This window comes from Phaenicophaeus curvirostris, chromosome 3 (assembly GCF_032191515.1).
Source record: "Phaenicophaeus curvirostris isolate KB17595 chromosome 3, BPBGC_Pcur_1.0, whole genome shotgun sequence".
In the NCBI taxonomy this organism is placed as follows: Eukaryota; Metazoa; Chordata; class Aves; order Cuculiformes; family Cuculidae; genus Phaenicophaeus; species Phaenicophaeus curvirostris.
In genome coordinates this window covers 77463002-77485759 of record NC_091394.1, presented here as the reverse complement: position 1 = coordinate 77485759, position 22758 = coordinate 77463002, and the positions used below count along the sequence as shown (strand labels likewise).

The 22758-nt window shown below is 42.7% G+C and overlaps 1 protein-coding gene across 3 annotated transcripts in view; it reads right to left on the bottom strand.

The window, feature by feature from the left end:
• Window positions 1-7460: 7460 nt before the first annotated feature.
• The window catches only part of GRHL2 (grainyhead like transcription factor 2), a 67680-nt gene continuing 52382 nt past the window's right edge, over window positions 7461-22758 (bottom strand). For 2 of the 3 annotated variants that reach the window (XM_069854430.1, XM_069854431.1), the window contains exons 12-16: window positions 21692-21723; window positions 20155-20249; window positions 16059-16144; window positions 10025-10089; window positions 7461-8916 (exon numbers count right to left, since the gene is read on the bottom strand). In XM_069854430.1, coding sequence (XP_069710531.1) covers window positions 8802-8916; window positions 10025-10089; window positions 16059-16144; window positions 20155-20249; window positions 21692-21723 — 393 coding nt within the window. In that variant the 3' untranslated portion in view covers window positions 7461-8801. The remainder of the gene's footprint in view (window positions 8917-10024; window positions 10090-16058; window positions 16145-20154; window positions 20250-21691; window positions 21724-22758) is intronic. The other variant, XM_069854432.1, reaches the window with a different exon arrangement.

Sequence of the window (22758 nt, the reverse complement as noted above, 5' to 3'; positions counted from 1 at the left end):
TGTGGTACTATTGTGGTTTTGTAGTGGCATCATTGATGTAAGATGTAAAAACTATTTAAAATTCTTTTTTTTTTGTTATTGTTCAGCTTTTAGATATAGCACCAAGGACTGCATGTTCACTAGAATCAGCCTTTTTCAAGGGCCATTGTAGCTGCATGCAGGCGCTGATGTTTCACCCGGAGCATAGTAACTGTGTTCTCATTTTAATAGGGGTCAGTTTTGAGCAGAAACATAATTCTTCCTGAAAAGTCTAGTTTTCTGTCTTTCCCTCTCTCAGACTCAAGCTTCCCCCTGCCACGCTGCGTGCCAGCCCTGGCCCCAGGAGCAGAACCAGGAGGAGGTTTCCCTAACCCAGAGCACCTCCCTGGTTCTAGTGCCAGGCTTCCATCCCTCAGGTCGCCCACATGCATGCTCAGTTTTCCTTGGACTGCTGGTTATACCAAGACAAAAGTGATAGGCTCACATTTTAAGACCATTTGTGCAAATTACTTCAAAATTAATTAACTAAGATTTTGAGGAATTAAGGAAATTATGAGCCTGAGAAGCAAGTTTGGGGTCAAAAATCTTATTGAGGTCCTTAATACAGCAGGAACTTGGGATCAGTTCCAAGAAGGACCATTTGAGTGGCTTAGTTTTACAATTCATCTTGGGTTTAGAGAGGGAAGAGGATCTCAAATCCAGCCTTTTAGGCAGAGCTGACTTACTCAATATGTTGAGTCTGAGAGACACAACTCCAACTCATGTCCTGGGCTAAAAGACAAGACATGCTGCAGCTTAGGAATTTATTTTTCTTTTAGGTTTTTTTTCTTTTTAACAGAGAAAGCAGTTCAAGCTGCACCTGGCAAATGACTGACTTCAAAAGCATGCTTTTCCTTGTTATATAGACACTCACAAAACAGCATTGTGTGGTTAAAAAGGCACATTTGTGATAGTTTCTTTTTTCAGTGCCAAAATATATAAGCAGTATTGTTTGAAGGGAAATAAGAATTTTTTACTGTATTGTTATTACTGTTGAACAAATATTGTTTTTAAATGTTAGATTTTGAAGACTTTTGTATTGTAAACTGTTTTGTGACATGGTGCTTTTTCATACTGGAATTACTGATTGCACCTAAATATTAATTATTTTGTTTTCTTATATAAATATGTAACTCTGAACAATCTTGATGAAAACCAATGTATGGTGGATACCAACAGTTCAAACAAATTCTCCTACTGAAATTCCCTAAATGTTCTTTCCTACTAATAAATATTCCGCTGCAGCTAGCTCTGATGCTTCATGTGCTCTTACTGTCTTCACGCTCGAGCCTTAAAGCTTCATGTAGCCCCATGGTCTGGCGAGCAAACCTTGGAGAAGCCTTTGTCTACTGACTTCACAACCCCCAGCCACTCACTGCCACAGACAAAGGGACTGCAGCCGGGCAAATCAATTTGGAGGGCTTCGCGAGGGCTCAAGGCACATAGAGGTGCTGTGCCGGCACGTTGCGGCCGGCTGGGCTCACCACTGCTAGTATAATTTTTCTCACCTATGGTGGTGGTTTTCTCACCCAGAGTGGTTTATAAAGCAAAGAAAAGGCAGCACAAAGCTGAGAGAGAGTTTCCTCCAGAGCTGGAAAGGCCAGCCTTAGCTGGTTGATGGAAGCTTTCCCTGCCATAGAAATATTCCTCAGCAGGTTTAATGCATTTTTTTATCCCCATATGTCTAGCGGTCCCTTGAGGGAGGCAGGATGTGGGGAGGGACCACAGGTTGGTAGGGCAGGTGCTGCGGTTAGTGGCTCTGAGATGTGGTTCATGGGGCACCAGCAGAGCCCTTCACAGCAGGGGCTCCTGCCAGCAAAGCCAGGCTGCGGGGGGGCTGGCTCATGCTCCTGTGCATGATATTTAAGCTCCTCAAACTTTTACTAAGGTTAAATTTGGAGCTGGGATTAGCACCGGGGTGCTAAAAGTAGTTTAAATCCCACTGGAAGGTAACTGAAACCAGTGCCTGTTTCCTCTTGTGATTAAGTAAAACCCCAGCCTATTTGTGTTGCAATGTATATAAATAATGTGCAACTACACAGCTTTATTACACAAGCATCCGGTGTGCCATACTCCCAGTGATACATGTTCTCCTCACCCTCCGTCTAGGGCCAGATTATGATTTAGCATTGAGGCATAAAAAGACAGGGGTGGAAGGAGGTTTTTATTTGCATTAGGATGATACACCACTCCACTTACCACCATTGGTGGCCCATGCATCTCACTGTGCAAAGTTCCGTATCAGGGGTGGGGGCAGGTTCCCAGCAGAGGGTGATGGCCACCATCAGGCGCTCCAGCACGTGTTGCACCACAGCAGCCTGGACCTTGGGGAGGAGGGGAACCAAGCCCCTGTGGCTCCTTGGCTCATCCAAGAGCACATCCAAGAAAGAGCACACTCTGGAGTCAATCGTTGTTTTTGGCAGCACAAATCAAGCTGAGAGCTTGGGAAGATGCTGAAACACACAACTTTGCTGACCCATTGAGTGCCCTAAAGATTCAGTCAAGAGCTAGAGGAGAGATGTTTTGCTCCCCTCTCCTAGGTTAGTTTTTCTTGAAGACCTTCTGATTCACCTTGCTAAAACCTCACTCAGCCATGCCAGAAATGGCCCAGCCTTTGAGCACACTGGGTGCAGCAGCAGCGCTCATCAGCCAACACGCTTCTTGCTCCTCCACAGCCTTGCAGACAGAGCACTTCTAACCACTTAGCTGCTAAAGCATTCATATTTTAAGAGCCACTCACTAAAATGACTTCCTATAAAACACCATCAATTGCAGACGGTGCCCAAGAAATGTGATTAATTTAAAGAGCCCCACGGGAGCTGGTCCTGACTTATCCCACTCTGCTCATCCAGATAGCATCCTTGGGGCCTGGAAAAGCCCCTGAGAAGCTCCCCAACACTGATGGACTGAGAAGCCACATTGGGAGGGGCAGCACCTTGGGCTGCAAGCTCAACCACGTGGGCTACCAGCACCAATGAACTGCAGCCAGTCTCACAGTTGTTATCGTGTGTATATATATACGCACATACATATATATGTATATGCACACAGATACACACACATGGCATTCTGTACCCATGGCGTTTAGTTTCTGCTCTAGCTCAGGTGCCAACTGCAGATGGGCTGGTGGGAACACAAACTGCGCTGGAGGCAGTCACCAGCACTGCATCTGAGAAGGTCTCTTCTGCTCTTGCTTAGTTAGTACTACTCACCAAGCTGAGGAGCACTTCATGCTGTATCCCAAATAAACAGCTGAAAACACTTCTCAATATTATTAGAAAAAGTCAAGCCCACAGGGAAAGCCTTTCCATAAAACCTTTGGTGGCTGTGAAAAGGCTTTTAGAGCTGGACACAGTCTTGCTTGGATGAGAATGGGGAAGGGTTGGAGGAAGCTGGGCTTTTGGAGCCAACACTGTGCTGGACGAGACATCTCAGATGAATTTACTTCTTCCCTCATTGCCCAGATGTGGTCGCTATCTGACACAAGAGGATGTCTCAGGGATACTGCTGTGGCAGCTTGTCCAACATAGAACTTGTCCCCACTGAACTTTTCCACCTCATGGTATGACAGGGCTGCCCCACCACTGCTTGGGCAGCCTCCCTTCACCAAGACAAATGCTTTCGCAAGCAATTTCCCACTTACTTACATATTCTTACCTTCTGGATTCTCATTTAAAAAGACAAGAGTCAGCTGGTGGAGACAAAAATGGGTGATGAAAATGCTTTACTGCAAGGCGCATGGTTAGGCATGCTTCAGTGATTTGGGCATGCAGGGCACAGGAGGAGCAGGTAAGGATCTCATCCCTGGCGACCTGGACTCACAAAGACAGTGCCAGCACTTCCAACCAGGTTCACAGGACACTCCAAGTTGTCACAGAATCAGAGAATATTTGAGATTGGAAGGCACCTCTGGAGGTCATCTAGTCCAACCTTTTTGTTCAAACAGGGACACCTAGAGCTGGTTGACCAGGACCATGTCTAGGCAGCTTTTAAACATCTTCAAGGATGGAGACTCCACAACTTCTCTGGGCAACCTATGCTAGCGTTTGGTAATCCTCAGAGTGAAAAAATTCAGAGGGAACCTTCTGTGTTTCAGTTTGTGCACACTGCCTCTGGTCCTGTCACTGAACACCACTGAGAAGAGCCTGGCTCCATCTTCTTTGCACCTTTCCTTCAAGTATTTGTGCACACTGGCAATATCTCTCCTTTCTCTTTTCCAGGTCAAACTGTTCCATCTCTCTCAGTCTGTCACTGAATCATAGAATGGGTTGGGTTGAAGGGTTCCTTAAAGATCATCCAATTCCAGCACCCTGTGATGGACAGGGACACCTTCCACTGGATGAGGTTGCTCAAAGCCTCATCCAACCTGGCCTTGAACGCCTCCAGGGATGGAGCATGCACGACTTCTCTGGGCAACCTGTTCCAGTGCCTTATCACCCTCCCAGTAAAAATTTTCTTCCTAATAGCTAATTAAAATCTCTTTCAGCTTAAAAATGTTACCCCTCATCCCATCCCTGTAGGCCCCCTTTAGGTACTGAAAGGCTGCTACAAGGTCTCCCCAGAGCCTTCTCTTCACTAGGCTAAATAAGCCCAACTCTTTCAGACTGTCCTCATGGCAGGGGTGCTCCAGCCCTCTGATCATCTTCTTGGCCCTTCTCTGGCCTCACTTTTACAGATCCAAGTCTGAGGACTCCAGATTGTCCTTGTAGGAGAGGTGCTCCCATCCCTTCACTAGGTTAGTGGCTCTTTGTTGTACTCTCTCCAGCATGTCCATGTCTCTCTTGTACTGGGGAGCCTAGAACTGGGGCAAGGACTCTATGTGTGCTCTCATTAGCGCTGAATAAAGATCACCTCCCTCGGCCTGCTGGCAACCCTTTGTCTAATGCAGCCCAGGACACCATCAGCCTTCTTTCCTGTAAGGGCACAATATTACAACCTGGTGCTCACCAGGACTCCCAAGTCCTTTTCTGCAGAGCAGCTTTCCAGCTGGGCAGTACTGTACTGGTGCACAGGGTTGTTCTTCCCCAGGTGGAGGACTTTGCACTTTCCCTTCTGTCAGCCCATTTCTTCAATCTGTTGAGGTTCCTCTGGAAAGTAGCACAACCCTCTGGCACATCCTTCCACTTCTGTAACATCAGCTAAGTTGCTGAGGGTACACTGTCTCTCTTCATCCAGGCCATTGATGAACACGTTGAACAAGACTGGGCCCAATAGTGACCCCTGGGGAAAGCCACAGGCCACAGGCTTCCAATTAGACTCTGCAGGGCTGATCACAACCCTCTGAACTCTGCCATCCAGCCAGTTCACAACCCACCTCATTGTCCACTCATTTAACCCACACTTCTTAAGTTTGCTTATGAGGATGTTGTGGGAGACAGTGTCAAAAGTTTTGCTGAAGTCAGGGTTGACAAGATAAACTGCTTCCTCCTGCTTCTACCAGGCCAGTCATCAAATCCATGTTTTGGTGTCAGTAGAATGAATTTCTATTTTCTTCTTTTTGGAAAGTCTTCTGGGCTCAGAAGTAGGAATTCAAGCCCCAGTACGTAACAATACCCACCACAGCAACAGAAATATTATCTCATACATAGGAATATTTATTTTTTTTTTCCTTCTTAAAAATGTACAAAAAATAAAATAACTGTATTTACAGTTTATCAAACCCCTCTCCCAGTTGCAACACTATTAAGTTACATGAGCTATTTTCTTAATATAAAAGCACACTATTTATACACAGTTTCCTTGTTTGCCAGAAAGAGGGCCTGTCACAAACTTTGGCACAAACACTCTTGTTTGTATCTTGTCTCAATTCATAGGAAATGGAAGAGCATATAAACATTTCATAAGCTTTACTTTGTAAAAGTCATAAGATACTCCTTTCGAGTTCCAGATCAATCAATAAACAACATGTCTGACAGCTGGAGAGTTTAGTTCTTACTAATAGTTTTAATTAATTTACAACATTAAAACAATCCATAGAACGAAAGAGGAAACTATACAAGAAAGACGTTTGATCTCTGAATTCCATTGACCAAAAACTTCATGAGAGAGGACATGCAAGGAATAAAAAAAACAAGCTCTATTCTTTGTAGTTTACATCCAGTGGTACAAATTCTCCACAACATCTTGATGGGGAGATCACCGTGCATCAACAAAGCTTCACTGCAAAGATGCACTTTAATGTGGGGATATCAGCACTTGACTGTTAGAAAGAAACTAAAATTTGAGATTTGGGAATTTAATCATAAAACATCAACTGGACGGACATAGTGCCAAATTCATAGCAGGAAACCATAATTAAAGCTTAGAAGACTATTCTCCTTTTGCACATCTCTAACAGAGTCTTTCAAAACACAACACCTACGGACACTGCACTGCTTTAATTCTTCATAGGGAAATGAGTTGAGCAGCAAGCCACCCTCAGGCTGCATGAGTTAAGATTCAAGACTGCTGTCTTGAAGAAGGAAAGGAAATGTGAGTTTTGTTCTTTTACATAAACAACCACAACACTGCCACAAAGAGACAGAAGGATGCAAGGCAGATATTCCTGTCCCCTGCTGAACAGCAGCCAAATTTTACTTCCACTTAACTGATAATATTTGGAAGATCCAGCATTAATCAATATTTTTCATCAAACAAAAGCAATGTGTATTTTAAACAGTACACATGACCACTTTGTACTTCTAAAGACCTTTGAACCAAGCAGGGCATGAGGCAGGCCACTGTTTCAGAAGTTTACATCACTTGTATTAGCCCTTCCCCATCACTTTGATAGCCTGTTTTTGACCAACAAGTTGAACCCCAAGAGCTTGTAGCTTCCCATGACCAGCATCCAAGGTTCAGTGCTCCTCCAGCAACTGATGCTGAAACAACTGAGAGATGCAGGGTGATGTGCTCTTTGTCATCTCCTAGATGCTTGTGATACATCTGCTTCTAGAGCAGAGAAACGAAGCCCTCAGACCCTGCCAGACAAAATTATGGGAGATCTTCCTTAACTAGCTCTAGTTGTTCATTTTTTTCTAGTTGTTCTCTTTTTTTCCTTAGAAAAAAAGTACCTGGGCTAAGTCAGCATAGAATTTTTATCCGAGCCTAAGTCAAGCAGAAACAAATTGAATTACCACAAATAACCTGTGCTCTCAGGATGTCTGCTCTTGAGCAGTGAAGCAAGAGCATCTTTGCTGGAGTATATATTTATAAAAAGATAATGTAATTATTACAAAACTCTGTATCAGAAGGAGAAAGAGCACATGACAAAGGAAGAGGGAGGGAGAGAGAGGGCAGACCCACATTTCTACCCACTGCACGGGATCCACATACAGTCCATAAGAGAATAAAATACTTGCAGCTGATACTGCAGGTTTGGATGTGATATGGACATTCAGACCTTAAGCCTGCTTCCTGGTATGATTGTAGCCTGCAACTTTCTGTCCTCACAGAATTGATGAGACAGGGTGGTAGTTCAACTTGGGTTCAGATCCAGCCCTTGCGAGAGTGAGACCTTTCTCCACACCTCAGCTGTGGGATACTCAGTTTCCTCCAGTAAAATTGTTCCAATTTTGATAAAATATTTACATCAAGCCCAGGTTTATACTTCACCCCACTGTCCTAGGAATCAAACCAGAATCATGCAATGGAGATACATGAGCGAGTATCCTTAAGAAGAAGAGTTTGAAGTCCTGTTTCTTACAGTCTAGAGGAAGTCTTCCATGAGCAGGCTGCTAAGTAAAGCAACTTTCTCTCCACAGGCTTGCACAAAGCCCACTTTGAGAGACTCCACTTCATCAACAGAACAGGCAGAAGTCACTTCTGTACCTCTGTGCACACCAGGCAGCAGACTCATGGTCCTGCTCAGATTTGGTGACAGCTGGATGGGACATTCAGGTATTTACAGCTGGGACTTGAACACCTAAGGTGGGTCCCATTGTGTCACAGCACTCCAGACCCTGTAGCACAGTTTTATCCAATATTCCACAATAAAACTGGGTGGGCAAGGGTGGAGTAGATGAGCGCAGATGCAGTTATCACTTCCCAGTACGTGCTCCTTAACAGATTGCAGCAATCTAATCCTCTAGGAAAGATTCTGAACCCTAAACCCAATACATACAAAAACAGTGGCAGTAAACATGCCCACATACAGTAGTTAAAATATATTATTGCATATTATAAACATTATATACAAGGTTAAAATGGTTTCTTTACCATTTACTTACAAGTGACATTTGTAGCTGAATGTCTTACTTACAAGTCCTCGTTGCTACATGCTGAGAACTACCAGAGGTATTTGGCAAGACTATACACTACAGAGATATGGATCAGTCTGAGCAAGTGAACTCTGTCAGCCGCTTTCCCTGTCTTTAGCACTGCATCAGTTTTTTAGCAATGGCAGATAGAACTACTGGTAAAGTGATTTACACCAGATTTCTGAAACTAGACCAAGCACGGTTCCTTAACATATTTTAGAATGAGCTTATCCACACTGAAGTATGGATTAAAATGCTGCATTTCACATTTGCAGTGGGTCATCTGGTTAGAAATTTGGGATCCGGTAACTGCTTGTACACTAGAGAGTGAGGAACAATAAATAAGGTACCAGGTTAACATGAGTGGCCTTGTGCTTGACAAACCCAAGTCTATATGCAGTGGGTGCACATGTGCAGAATGGACAGTATTTTCAAAGCAGTCTTGTGACAGCTTCTCTGATCAATGTCTGTCAAGTTCCCAGAGAATCTTCTGCTTTCCAAGAAGGATGAAATGATGTGGTTCCTTATAAAAGGCTCTGCCTGAGGCTAAATCTCTGTCAGTGTGATCTTGAAGCCTTCAGCCATGCTCTCCATGTGCAGGATGAATGTGTCCTCATTGGAGTAGTGCTCGATAATGTTGTCATCCATGTTTACCAAGATACTGGTGACAAAGGCAATAATCAGCATGTTTATGTTCCAGGACACTGAAAGGAAAAAACATGCACTCCCCGACATGTGCTCACTTCACTACATTGCAAAAATGCTGGGACATTAAGCCACTTAAGCTGCGTACAAGGAGAGCTGTAGTCCAGGTCCCTGGCAGACCCAGGTAGCTCATGTTTCCCCATGCCTGCTGCTGGTTCTCCCAGGTACACCTCTGCGTTACTCCTCAGCCACACAGCATGAGCTGTTGTTCCCCTGTGGTGTGAGTTGCTAACACGGGGAAGCAGTGTAATTTGGCTTTGCACACAGGTCACAAGCCTAGAACTCAGCTTGGATGTGAGAATATTGACAACGATTAGAAGTCTATACAGTATTTTCCTCACTCTTTACCACAAAGTGTTTATTCCAACAAACATGCCACTTGGAAGAAGTGTTAGAAAGAAGCAAAACATAAGTTTCACCTGTCTTGTCAAAAGCTAAAGAAATCCCCAGACAAAACAATGCCCTAAGCTAGAGTTATGGCTGAAAATAAAGGACTGATTTAAAATCATATCACTACAATATTGTGGTTATTTAGAAGTAAAAAAGAATGGAAAGATTTAGATTTCTGGCAAGGAGTAGAGGCCTAGCTGTTCTAAAATCACAGTTGTGATGCTCATGTCTACATTTACTCAACTGAAACCCCTGCAGCAAACACTGCCTGCCTGCCTTTCAGACTTGGACAGTGGGCTACTTCTTCCTAACACTGCAGGGAAACTTGACACGGCATTCACAGCAAAGGCTGCACCCCTCCCACACTAGTGCTCCACCACATTATAAAGCACATAATTTACGAAACAGACTTTATCCAAACACATTTTCCAAATATAAACTCTGTTTCTTCATAGTAAGCTCATAAATACTGGTCAGACAGAGATTGGAGATGCACGTTTCTTCCTCTGCCACCCCCTTTGCTGTCTCTCCATAGAAAGTAAGATTTCAGGGATACGAGCATGTCTCTTAGAAGTATTTATGCTACCAAGCATAACAATTCCCCAAGGACAGCTGGGTTCTCTGAGTGCTCCTAAAGGATCTTGCAATAGTCCCTAGTTAGTTAGTTTACTTACCCCTTTTTGCTCTTCTTGTAAAGTTTTGCAATCTTTTCAACGGGCAGCCCATATTTCTCAGATATCTGAAATCATAAAAAATAAAAGAAATCTCATTGAAGACTAATGAGAAATATGAAGTGATCATCTAACTTTACATAAGGCATTAGATAACTACCTCTGCAAACTTTGACAGGAAAGGTATGTAGAAAAATCACTCATAACTGTACCATAGCTTCACTTAAGAATGATTCAGGGAGGAATAATCCTAAACCTCTTTATCAAAAAAAATGCAATCTCTTCCATCCAGAAACTTGGAGCCTATAGTTTTCACAGTGTGTGAGTCATCAAAACTGCCTTAGTATGTCTTACTGTTCTGCTCAAGCAGCCAACACTCTTCCCAGATTCAGATTTTGCCAAGGAATTTCAACCAGACTGGTCACCTTTCTGCCATTTCTTAGTCTGATTTTCCAGGCGCACAGAAGCAAAGGCCTCTTCCACTGGGCAGAAGGCAGATGAGTAGCAACACAACAGGAACTGACGGATCAACAAAAAAAAATCTGTGATTTTTATTTCCCAATGGCATTTCAAGACTTTTTTAAGCTAACAGGACATGCCATAGTACTCCTTTTGTCTGAGAAGTATCTTCAAGGTACCTTTTATTATGGGAGGGCTACAAACATGCTACACAGGATCAGAAAGCTTCAGTGTTGTTGGGGAGGTGACTCAGTCTCTTTACTGGGTGGCAAAATGAAAACACTATTTCTCTCACAAAACATCATCTGAGTGCATAAACATCAAGATGAGATGCCACAGAGAAGCATGTTAACAAGGTAAAGGGCTTCTAAAATAAACCTCTGGCCAGCTACTCAAATTATAAAGGAGAAAACATAAGAAAACTTCTGAAGGAAGAGCTGTTGAGGAGACAAATTACCAATACTAACAAACACTCCACCAGAATGCTTTAACATTGCTTTGCAGCAGTATGTTAGTAACATTAGATGCCCATTCTGCAGTGAGCCTGTGCTCATGGAGACGGTGTCCTTGGACCTTCCATCTGAGCCAGCTTTTCTTGCCAAATTATGTCTCTCTGTTGAAGGAACAGGTCTCACATCTTGCATTTTAGAAAATAATTGTCCCCTAAGGTAAGATAATTATGGAAAAATGACTTTTTGTCAGTGATTAATGTTCTGTGGTACCCTACTGCCAACCAAAGTAAGTTTCCTGCTCTTCACCAGTGAAATGAAGTTACAGTTAAACAGCTATTTATCTTCTGCATTAGACAACTGAAATGCACAATTAAAAATCCATTTAAAGACTGTCAAACATCAGTCACTGTAAAATCCTTTCTTTGTGTTTAGACTTCCGTTGAGAAAAAGTGATATTTTAGAGAAGTAAATTAAAGAAATTATCGTTAAGTAGAAAATGGAAAGAAAGTAATGGATAAACTCAGCACCAAGGACAGATTCAAAAAGCTCCAGGCTGAACCCCAAGCACAGCTAATGCTCAGAAAGCCAGGATTCTCTGAGAGAATTACTTAGCTTATATTTGCCTATACTGGTATAATTGACATCTTACCCAAGACATTTTGTACTTAAAAAGTATAGTAACTCAAGATTTTTAAGAACCAATAAAGCTTATTTTATAATGCAAATAGTTTCCTCTGACTACAGCATGCTGAAAGAAAGGGGAGGACTTAAGTAAGGAGTAACTCATAAGGTTCACTAGACCCACCTACTCCCTAAGTTTTGCACTTAGCAGAGAAATACAACGTAAATTGTGGGTTGTGTTTGCCACTGCAGTTTTACTCGCACCAGCATGTTTCATTGCACTTTTGAATACAGTGCTGGAGATTCTGATGGTAGTTCAGGTTCCATGTTCTCGTCTGCTCTCAGAGAGGCCTAATTCAGCACCAAGGCTGCACAAGTACACATGACTTCACTCATCTTATATCTCACACACGCATCCTCACTGTCAGAATATAAAACTGACCTTTTTCGCTGATCCCTATGTAGCCTAAGCAAAAGGCTCTGCATAGCCTACAGAAAAGCTATGGGACCACATGCACAGGATGGAAATGCATCCATCAAGAATGTTCCATAACATGTTTAACTTATTTGAAGCAAGTTCAGGTCTTTGTTCCAAACAGGGCAGAACCCAGAGTCTGCCATATCCCTGTCCTAACCTATTCCAGCTCCTCTCCATCACAGACGGGACAGACTGCCCCACCCAGCCTGTGTGAATGCCTAACCCAGCCTATGCACATAAATCCAAGATTAGGATCACCAACAGAAGGAATCACCTACCTCTGGCCAGAAGCACTTGTATAGGCACCCACACCTTGCCCCTCACTCACATTCTACCCCTGCCTACCACTATCTTATCAATGCCTTATCTTCAATGCGTTATCCCATGCTGCCCATGGAGGGGAGCTGCCGGGTCTGAGGCTGGTGAGTGGTCTGGGGTACCCAGGTGTCCCTCTGTGAGGGCAAATCTTGACTGTCTTAGAGAAGTCCTTAGAGAAACATCCATTCTCCTTTTATTGCTTCTTATCTTCTACCTTTGCCTACCATGGAACAGAATGACATCAGCTAAGTGATGTGGTGTCGAACTTTTGTGTCTGTGGTTTTGTTGTACCTCCAAATTTAAGCTTTCATGTAAAACAATAATAAAAATAGCTCCATTTCATCAGATTGTTGAAAAAATCCTTCATACCAGGCATCAGACAAACTGCAACCTGAAACTGCAGAAAACGTCACAACTATGCAAACATAAGGAAATTATACGTCTCCCTCTATGGGTTGTTAATTCTGAAGCCTAGTGATTTTGTAAAGATCAGTACATGAAGACACTTCTCACTAACTCTGTGCAAATAAACAAGCAGGGAGAAAATTATTGTGCCAAGAAGGTTTAAGAGTAGTTAATATACAGCATTATGCACATTCCAGCACAAAACTTGCCCAGGATATCTGGGATACCCAATACTCACGCATTCCAAAGGTTGCTCAAAGTGGTTTGGCCCTCTGGGACAGCAGTTCCTATATAAGCTATGAGAGATAGGGCTGAGAAAGGCTTGCTTGTCACACTGCCTATGACAGGTGTAGGATTTATATAACATGCAGGGATTAGTGAGCACTGCAAAAGACTTCCAGCTGACTGAATAAGCACATTTCTCAGGAACCCCTAAGGATTCAACCAATTATACCAGACAGCGAGCTGTGGAAGCAAGGTTCCAAGCTGGGATCTGAGGGACCCTCCCTCCCACAGGCTCAGAAAAACAGTCTTCAGCACAAACGTGCTAAGTCCTGCTGCAGAATCTTTGAAAGCAGAGAGCTAGCATCTGCTAGGGCATCTCATTTAACATCCTCTCTCGAAACACAGTTGTTGCCAACTCAGGGAGAATACCACTACTGCCAACTTCCATATAAAAAACCAGGATTTCTCACCTGACCTCAAGCAGGCTACAATGAATTTTAAAGACACATCTGAATTTGAGGAATATTGTCCTTTATCATGTCCATTGTCCATTTTTTAATCTTCCGAGCAGAGAATTTTTTCCTTCCCCTAGGATGCCTGAAGCAGTAGGACAGCCTTTAGAGTGGCACTGAAATAGCAGTTTGGATATTCCTTTGGGCTGCAGCCCCCTGGCATAGCGAGTTTGTCTGTAGCACATATCTGTTTGCCACTAGAAATGCCTTCTCTGCTGGGGTCAGGAAGACAGAAAGGGCAGCATCTGGGCTGGTGAGGCACATAGGAAAACATCTTCGCCAACTTATTTCTATGGAATGGTCCGGTCTGTTGCCCTGCATTGGTTGGAAGGACGCATACATGGAAAGGTATCTAATAAACTTTCATGTAAGCAAGCTTGATTGAGCTCAGCTGTTAGCTTTTAATTTTAGAAAGACTTTGGGAGATGCTTGAATTTCCCAATTTAGATTGCCTTCTGTAATTTGAATAAATACGTCAGTTCTGCATAATGTAAGACTGCTACCTACTGAGCTCCAGAGAGTTTACCTGACTTTGGATCAAGCTGAGAGGAGGATTTAGAGCTGGTCAGTCACCACATACATGTCATGTTTTGTGATGGGCAACTGTTTCACCATTTTCTGTTGATCAAAACTGACTAGTGTGGGATGCAAACACCTTAAAATCCAATCATTTGCATCATTTTCTGAGTTGCACTGCATCTCTGAAACCTGAGACTTCTAGATATTTGCCAGAAGAAAGAAATCTGAGAAGGAATCTAATTAATTGTTCATTTGCAATAAGAGTATACAAGAGAATAAAATAAACTTAGTATCTGAGAAAACAATACCATTAATCATGGAGAATTAGGAGAAAGCCACAAGACCAGGAATAGCGATTAACACAAAAAAGTAAAATCCATAAACAGAGGAGGCAGCTATGATTCAGGATCATTAATGCTGTCTTTCAGATTTGGGGCTCTATAATACTCAGTCACAGTTTCAAAGTTCCTGGTAGTGAGTTTAGAAGTGAACATTTAGGATGTACACAATTATAAAATTACATGACTTGCTGAAATGACAGTAGAGAGAATATTTAAGAATACGTATGCAATTTGACAGCTTTTTGGCACTGATTTATACAAAATATTTTATCAAAGAGAATTAAAATTTTCTGAATGTGTTTCTTCCAGTGAACTGGGACATTTTACAACAGATTAGATTTTTCTTGTGCTGAAAACATGTCACCGAATCAGCAGCTGTGCTAACAAAGGTATGCAGGAGCCTTTCCTGCTTCTGCACCAGCTTTGTTTTTATGTTACATAGGGACTGGAGAACAGGCATGTGGAGAAGCACAGAACACTGGAGATAAAATATTCAAGTTGACTTCAAGGGTTATAGAAGGCTTATATCATACTTTACCACAGAAAGACAAGATGAAATCGTGTTACAGCTTATCATGAATCAGACTGTGGCCTTTTCAAGTGAAGTCTGGCTTTTATTACACGCGTGTTCTGCCAAACAACTGAGCTGCAGTCACAGCTAACAAACAGTATCAGCAAAAGCCTGGTTAGGACATCCTTAGAAAGCAGCTGACTCTCCTCAGAGATACCCTGATATAAATAGGTGCTTTAAACAACATCACTAATCCACAAATCTTTTTTTGTCTTCTGCTACTGGCCAAATATCGACCAAATAATTCCATCTTTACTGCATTTGAAGTGTCTGGTACGTGCAAAAAGACACTGTGATGGTTTCATGAGAGTATGAATATACATACTTGTAATACTCAGCTGAGCTCTCTAGGAACACTTTCATCTATTCCCATCTTCTCTCCTGCATGTAACCAAGGCTGGAAATCAACTCAGCATCTCACATGTCAATAAAACATTAGTCCCCCTACCAATGAGACACATGGTTTCTTCTTAACCCCTCATTCACGAAATTTCACACATCTACAAGCTCACATAAACAGAATTAAAGGTGGAAATAGCCCCTCATGATCACAGTTAATGTGTAATAAGAAAACAATTAAGTCAAACAAGCAGCAAAGAGGCAGGTTGGTAGGTAGGTCACTCTGGGAGTGAGAGTGAGAGAAGGAATTTGAGACAGGAGCTATGAATGACTAGTCTGCATTGGCTCAGCAACTACCTCTTGTATGCTGGTACAGTAATCACACAAAAGCAGTATGAAATTCACACAGAAACAGTGCATGCTTGGGACTCCTCTTTAAAAGATGGCATTACAGGGGGAGATTCAACAAGCTCTGAATCATCAGTTCACAAAGAAACATTTCAGCAAATGGAGCCTGCACCTCTCTGCTTCCCAGACACTAGTTAATTACCACCAGTCCGCAAGACTCAGGTCTCCAACAAATCAGCTCTGTGACACAGTTTAATCCCAGCAACCTGCTGACAGTACTAAATTCAAAACACGACAGCATTTCAGAGGCATGCTCCAGAAAGCCTTTATTAAATGCTTTAAATGTATTTCAGAATAACTTTATATTATGTTCTAGCTCAATAATACATTGAAAGCCTCGAGATTTCTTGCCAAGACAGACAAACAATGTAAGGATATTGGATACTTACTGCTTCCATTAGACCCTTTACTGTGGGTGATTTCAGCATCAAAGCATCAAATACCTCATCTGTCTCCTTCCTCACATACAAAAGCACTGAAACAAAAAGAAGTCAAACTTGGAGCAGGTTCGGTCAACTGAACAGATGAAACATCCCACACTGAACAGAAAAACAATTATTAATCCACAACAGATAAAATGAAGTGCTAAAGACTGTTTACTTAAAAAAAAAAAGGTATTTTCATATCATCAGTGATTTAAACGTGGAAGACACAACACAATTGCATTAAAAATACACAAGGAAAATTTAGAGAATTTAATTTAATGTGAGCAGTCTATATCTTCAAGCATTTAAACCTCCATTTACTGAAATTGGAGAAGCTAAACAGCACCGGGGCTCTGTCCCTGGGTCATGGGACAAAACATACAAGCTGTGTGTCAGCTTGCACCTCTCCAGGCTTCACCCAAAAGGCTGGGAAAAGACATTCATCAGAGAATCGTAGAATAATTTGGGTTGGAAGGGATCTTAAAGATCATCCAGTTCCAACCCTGCTGCCATAGGCAGGGACACCTCCCACTAGACCAGGCTGCCCAAGGCCCCATTCAGCCTGGCCTTGAACACCTCCAGGGATGGGGCAGCCACAGCTTCCCTGGACAACCTGTGCCAGTGCCTCACCATTCTCATAGTGAAGAAAATCTTCCTTATATCAAAACTAAATCTGCCCCTGTCCAGTTTATACCTATTCTCCCTCATCCTATCACCACAAGCCTTTATGAACAGTCCCTCTCCAGCTTTCCTGTAGCCCCTGCAGGTACTGGAGGGTCGCTATAAGGTCTCCTTGGAGCCTTCTCTTCTCCAGGCTGAACAACCTCAACTCTCTCAGCCTGTCCTCATATAGGACGTGCTCCAGCCCTCGGATCATCTTTGTAGCCCTCCTCACAGTTCCATATCCTTCTTATGCTGAGGATTCCAAAACTAGACACAGTACTCCAGACGAGGTCTCACAAGAGAGGAATAAAGGGGCAGAATCACCTCCCTCAACCTGCAACAGGCAAGTGTGGTTTGCCACTAGCTGAGCCTTCGAGAGCAAAGTTAACAAAAAGAGAAAGAAATAGTTCTCTCTGATATTGTAATGCAGATAAACACTGGAAAGAACAAGTGCAAGGTCATTTCAGACTTTACAGGGGTGACAGTCAAAATGACAGCTGGCAGGCAGGCATTTACCTGCATGCCTATTGCTGCTCAGGCACCCAGATGCCATTTGTACTCCTGAAAATATCCTTTTCCTCCCCAAGTTGTCCTGCCAGGCCTTAGTGGTTCACAGTCGCAGCACCCTGACCTCTCCAGCTCTCATTCTCTTCTCTCTCTCTTACTTGGACAGATGAAAGGAGGAAACTTGTTGCTGCATGGGTGGCAAAAGCAAAGCAAATGGCTACAAAGCGAATAAATACAAATACCAGCGAAGTGATTTAGGTGTAATCCCACATGACTCTGATAAAGTAGCAGGTTAAATAAGATTTTTTACTATTTATTTTGTTCCCTAAGTAAACTGCCTTTTCAAATAGCAGTGCTGTTAGGTATTTTACGTCTTTGTGACAAAGCATATTGGTAATAATCAGAGGGGAGGGAGGGAGTAGACAGAAAACGTGATCTTTTGAAACTGCTAAGCCTCGTGGTTCAGAGATTGTTCAGCGAAGCTGGTTCAGCTAAGCTGGTTCTTCACCAGCTAACTCAATAGATGACCCAACAGAGATGATGGCATTATTTATAGAGCAGCAATTGTTTGGAAACTAATCTTAGGTGAAGACAGTAGCAGGGTGGACTTAGGTCCATCTGCAGAGAATTGTAGCTTCTTTGTCTACATTTTGAAATGACTGAAAAAAAAGATTTAAAACATGGGCAGATTGGTCCACTGCCTCGGTCTACAAAGCAGATGTGCAGGACAATGATGTTTTTTTCGTCTTTAATTCAGAAGTATGAGCCATAAAACTGCTACCACAGACACACAGAACCACATTCTTTTCACCTACTATAGACTGAAATTCTTTGGGACCTGCCTGAGAGTGCCCTTTTTAAAGGACTTAGAAGCTGAGATAACTTTGTGTCACAACAAAAGTAACTGTCAGAATATAAGAGAACAAAGATATCCACAGCCGTAGTTAAACTCCGTTAGGTTTGATATGTTTACCCACATGAGAAAGCACCCATTCTGCTAATTTTATCTATACTAACACTGTCATTAATTCAGTAATTCTTTTCTTGTGACCAGAGGGCTGTCCTGTAACTCCTGGCTTTTCAAACATCTGGACCTCTACCAGTTTTAATAATTACAAATGTATCTGAAAGGAGGAAAAATCACTCGGTTTGAGGCTAAAGTTAGGGACATTATAGAATCCAAGTGCTGAGCTTTAAATCTCTCTGTTGTGCTTGATATGTCAGGCAACATTATGCTGAATGATGGATCCATTACAAGAGTAATGGGGAACTTGAATCACTATTATACACACAGAGAGTCAGGATTAGTAAACATATGGGATGTTGTTTTCTTTTTCTTTCCCCTGACAGGTGTGAAAATCTTTGCTTTGCTTCACTAGGGCACTTTTCCATAAACGACTTCTGGTGACAGTGATGCCTGCCCTTATGCTCTGTTACTCTGGCCTGTCTCAATGAATTTTCCTCTGTGCTGAAGTCTTTTGAAGAGCATATGCAAGTGAAAAAACAACCCTTTTTTGATTTGTTCTTCAGACAGATCAGATCCCTTCTTCAGTGTGCAATGTGGCCCCACAAACCTTTGTGCTGGCACAACTGCAAAGAGAGGAACAGCTGGCCCACAGTGGGAGGTTCAGCCAGGACAGAGGAGGGAAAGGGGCTGCAAAGGCTGCTCTGGGCTCAGCAGAATTGATACTGAGTGCCAAGCAATGGCTGTGATGATGTGACTACTCATATTTATGCCCTCGGATCATATTTATTCCAGGAAGATATCAGCCTCCATCCTGTAATCTTGTATGCTTCCTCTGGCTCAAGGACATCACCACAACCAACAGAGAAATTTTGCAAATGCAGGCTCATGGGAAGTTGTTTCTATAATGCTCACATTAATCTTACAAATGGTGTAACTAAGAACAACGGAGCTCACTTCTGTACCTTGTTTGTCTCATAAACTGATGGGCAAACCTCAAAACATTTGCTACCTTGAGTTATATAAATTGGTCGAATCCCTGGAGCTTCCAATAAATTAACTTGACAGAACTCACGAGGCTGAAGGAATGGCAAATATTCTCCAGAGTGTCTAACTGTGGCAGTGGAGGAAGGTGTCACCTATAGCACTGCAATGGAAGTGACTGTACACAAAGCAGATTTTTTGTGGACAGAATTGCCATCTGCTCATCCTTACCTTCAGCACAAAGTTTAACAGCTCAACCTAAACCATTACTTCAATGTTACTAAATTTAAGCTCCACTGTAGCAGACTTGAAAACAGGAGTTGGACTGGGACAGCATGTGGAACACAACTGAAAATATCCACTCAAGACAGTAAAAACAGTTAAGGGAAACAAACTCTTAAACAATTTTGATAAGCCTGTGTCTGCTAATGCCTTATACTTCTGATTGGGTGGGAAATTTCTGAGATTTGATTCAGGCTAATGTAAGTCTGCAGTCAGCTGGAGCTTAACTGTGTATGGTCTCTGTTTCTGATCCAGTGCATCTTGCATATTTGCTTGTGATCCCTGTGATCCCAGCCAGAACAGAAAAGATGAGCAAAAGTTAAAAACAGACAACCAAAGATTTGCTACTGGAACATTTATGAACTAAGTAGCTTGGCCAAGGACCAAGAAACTTTCCAGCTTTTTTATATTTTATATACACTTTTTTTCCAGATCCCTTCTTGAAACAGCAGTCCTTTTCCTTTTCTGCTTTTAAATAATTACTAGCATTTGTTAAAACGCCTCCTTGTATACTCATAAGTGTAGCGGTATCTTCTCCCATCTACTCCGTATTTGCACTAGCATCAAATCCCTGACTTGGTCCAAGCCACACCCACCCTTCTCAGTTCGAGGTCATGAGTCCCACAGCATTATTTTTAACTGCTAAGAATTGACTGTTACCTCTTTTCAGGCCTTCTTCTTTCATTTGTTTCAAAGGGGATGGACCAAATTCCTCCTCCACAGGCCGGAACATCCTTTTGACCAGGACACTGCTACTAGAAAACAAAACAGGGACCATGTCAGGGTAAAACTGTGCTTCCAGCAGAAGGCAACAGCAGCAGTCATGACTCCTTCAACTTTGGCAAGAACTCCACTAGCTATTCAAGTAGCACTAGACCAGAGACTGCAAGGATTAGGCTTTTGATGCTTATCTGAACTCCTCAAGCCTCTCAGATTGTCCAGACTGACTGGCTGGGACAGGTGACAGGAAAATCTGAAAACCCCTAAGGCCTTAACAATTTAAATATTGAGAGAAGGGGGGGCTGGGAGGAAGAAATAGCCAAGTAAGGAGCTGAACCCACATTTAGACATTGATTCACCTCCTGTTTGGGATCAAGGAGACAGCCTCAGGAAACACCAGCGATATTTCTAATACCCAAGACAGTACAAGTCAGTGAGTTCAAAAGGAATAACACGCTGGGCCAGATCCAGCCTGCAGCCACAATGTACTCCACTGGGGAAGCTGAGGGCACTAGGGCTGCCCCTTCCCCTCCCCATAGCTCTGGCAGTATTTAGTGTCTCCTTTCACTCTTGGAGGAAAGAACTGAAGCCAGTGTGCTTGATGCAATAATCCCTTTTGTTCCACAAATTCCATTGTGAGCCTTATAAAGAACATCAGTTTCACAAAAGGAAAGGAAAGAGCCCCACATTTTCAAGTCACTGTTAGCTGCAAGTGTTCAGTCACTCCCTACCACTGACTGCTTCTTGCAGGCTTATGTGAGTGCAGTTGTCCTACTCCACACCCTCAGATTTGAGGGTGCTCACTTGGTATTCAAGCAACTTGCAGAAGCCTGGCGCTTGCACACATCACAGTTAATTCCAGCTGAACTGCAGCCATACAAATTAAAGCCCTTATTTCGTGACATATCTAACTATTTTAGGGACTTTCTGCGTTTCTCCCAATTCCTCCAAACCAGACAGGGAGTGCTCCCATTTCCAACCTTCTGCATTCTCAGGGTCTCCCATTCTCTTTCTACATTTTTCTTTTGTTAGGCATTCTCTCTGCACTTCTTGTATTTGTCATATACACACCTGTGTGCCGCTAAACAGCTTCCAGGAATAGGATGAATTTCAGTGATTCATTAAACAATTCCTGGTTTTGAAACTATTTGAGAATGCTTATATAAAAGGGCCTTTATTATCAAATCTATTATCCTGTCCCTGTATTGAACCTTACAACTCTTCAAAGTGGTTTACTTGAACATGTAATAAGAAATAGATAGAAAAAGTAGGCAGTTCACATGAAGGAAAAGAAAGGTACCATAAAATAAACCTCCCCTCTACCAGTTCTACATATTAGTCATCTACCATTAGTGGTGGGAGAACATGAAGGAAGGGAGAGAAAGGAGATCAGTTTTATCTGATCTCATGTTTTGTGCTTGCTTTCTATGAGTTTGAACTGCTAACTGCAAAGCTTGTGAAACAATAAATGTCTTACCCTTCTCTCTCGTCATCTGTATTGTAGTAAACCTAGAAGGGTAGAAAAAACCAATTACTCCTGAAACTCAGACACAGGCTTAACAGAATAACTTCAAAAGGAGGAAAAGACAAGTGGTTTGCAGTTTTTCATACATTAAAAATCCTTTTCCTTCTATAAAACTCCAGTACTAATTGTGATCTGGAAAAAACGTGGCTTAGAAAAACTGCTGTTGAATATCATTTAGTGGAAATATATCAAACATTTTGACAGACAATGCCTTCTCCTCTGGTTTATGTCATTCCCCCTATTATTTTACAACCCTCTAAATCAGATCACTACTCATCTAAATTACTTCTAATACGATTTAAGCAACAACACTCACAAGCCTGTGTATGTATTTAATACTGTCTGGAAATCTAATTAAACTATAAAGACCCACATTAAACTACAGGCCTAATGGAAATACAACTATTAATGGTACAGGTGAACTCTTTTGCATGGGCTGTGGGCAGAAGCACAAGTCCAGATCTCTGCTTTGTGGAAATCGGTATAGCTCACAGTCACTGGGTCCAAATTTAATCAGCAGCCGAATTCCTCACACTGTGCCTGCATCGTGGGTTCACACCATCAAGTTCACCAGCATTCCAGCTGCTGAGTTCCTGTGTGGGGTGAAGGCAGGGCACTGGAGCCTCGCGTTCTGCTGGGGCAGAGGCACCTCAGGCAGCTTTCCAGCACTCACACCAGCACAGTTCGGAGTACATTCAGCTCTGTACTGGGCTTGTGGGGCAAGATATTGGAAGCTGGGGGGTTCCAGGGGGGGTTCTGTAAGACGTTGCCAAAAGTTTCCCCTATGTCCAACAGAAGCAATGCCAGTTCCCTCCAAAGCAGACCTGGCACTGGCCAAGGCTGACGATCAGCGATGGTGGTAGACCTTCTGGCAACATATTTAAGAAGAGGAAAAGAAACCAAAACTGCACAACTCTAGCAGGACAGAGAAGTGATATTATGTGAGAAACAACTCTGGAGACACCACGGTCAGTGAAGGAGAGGAAGGAGGTACTCCAGACAGGAGAGCAGAGATTCAC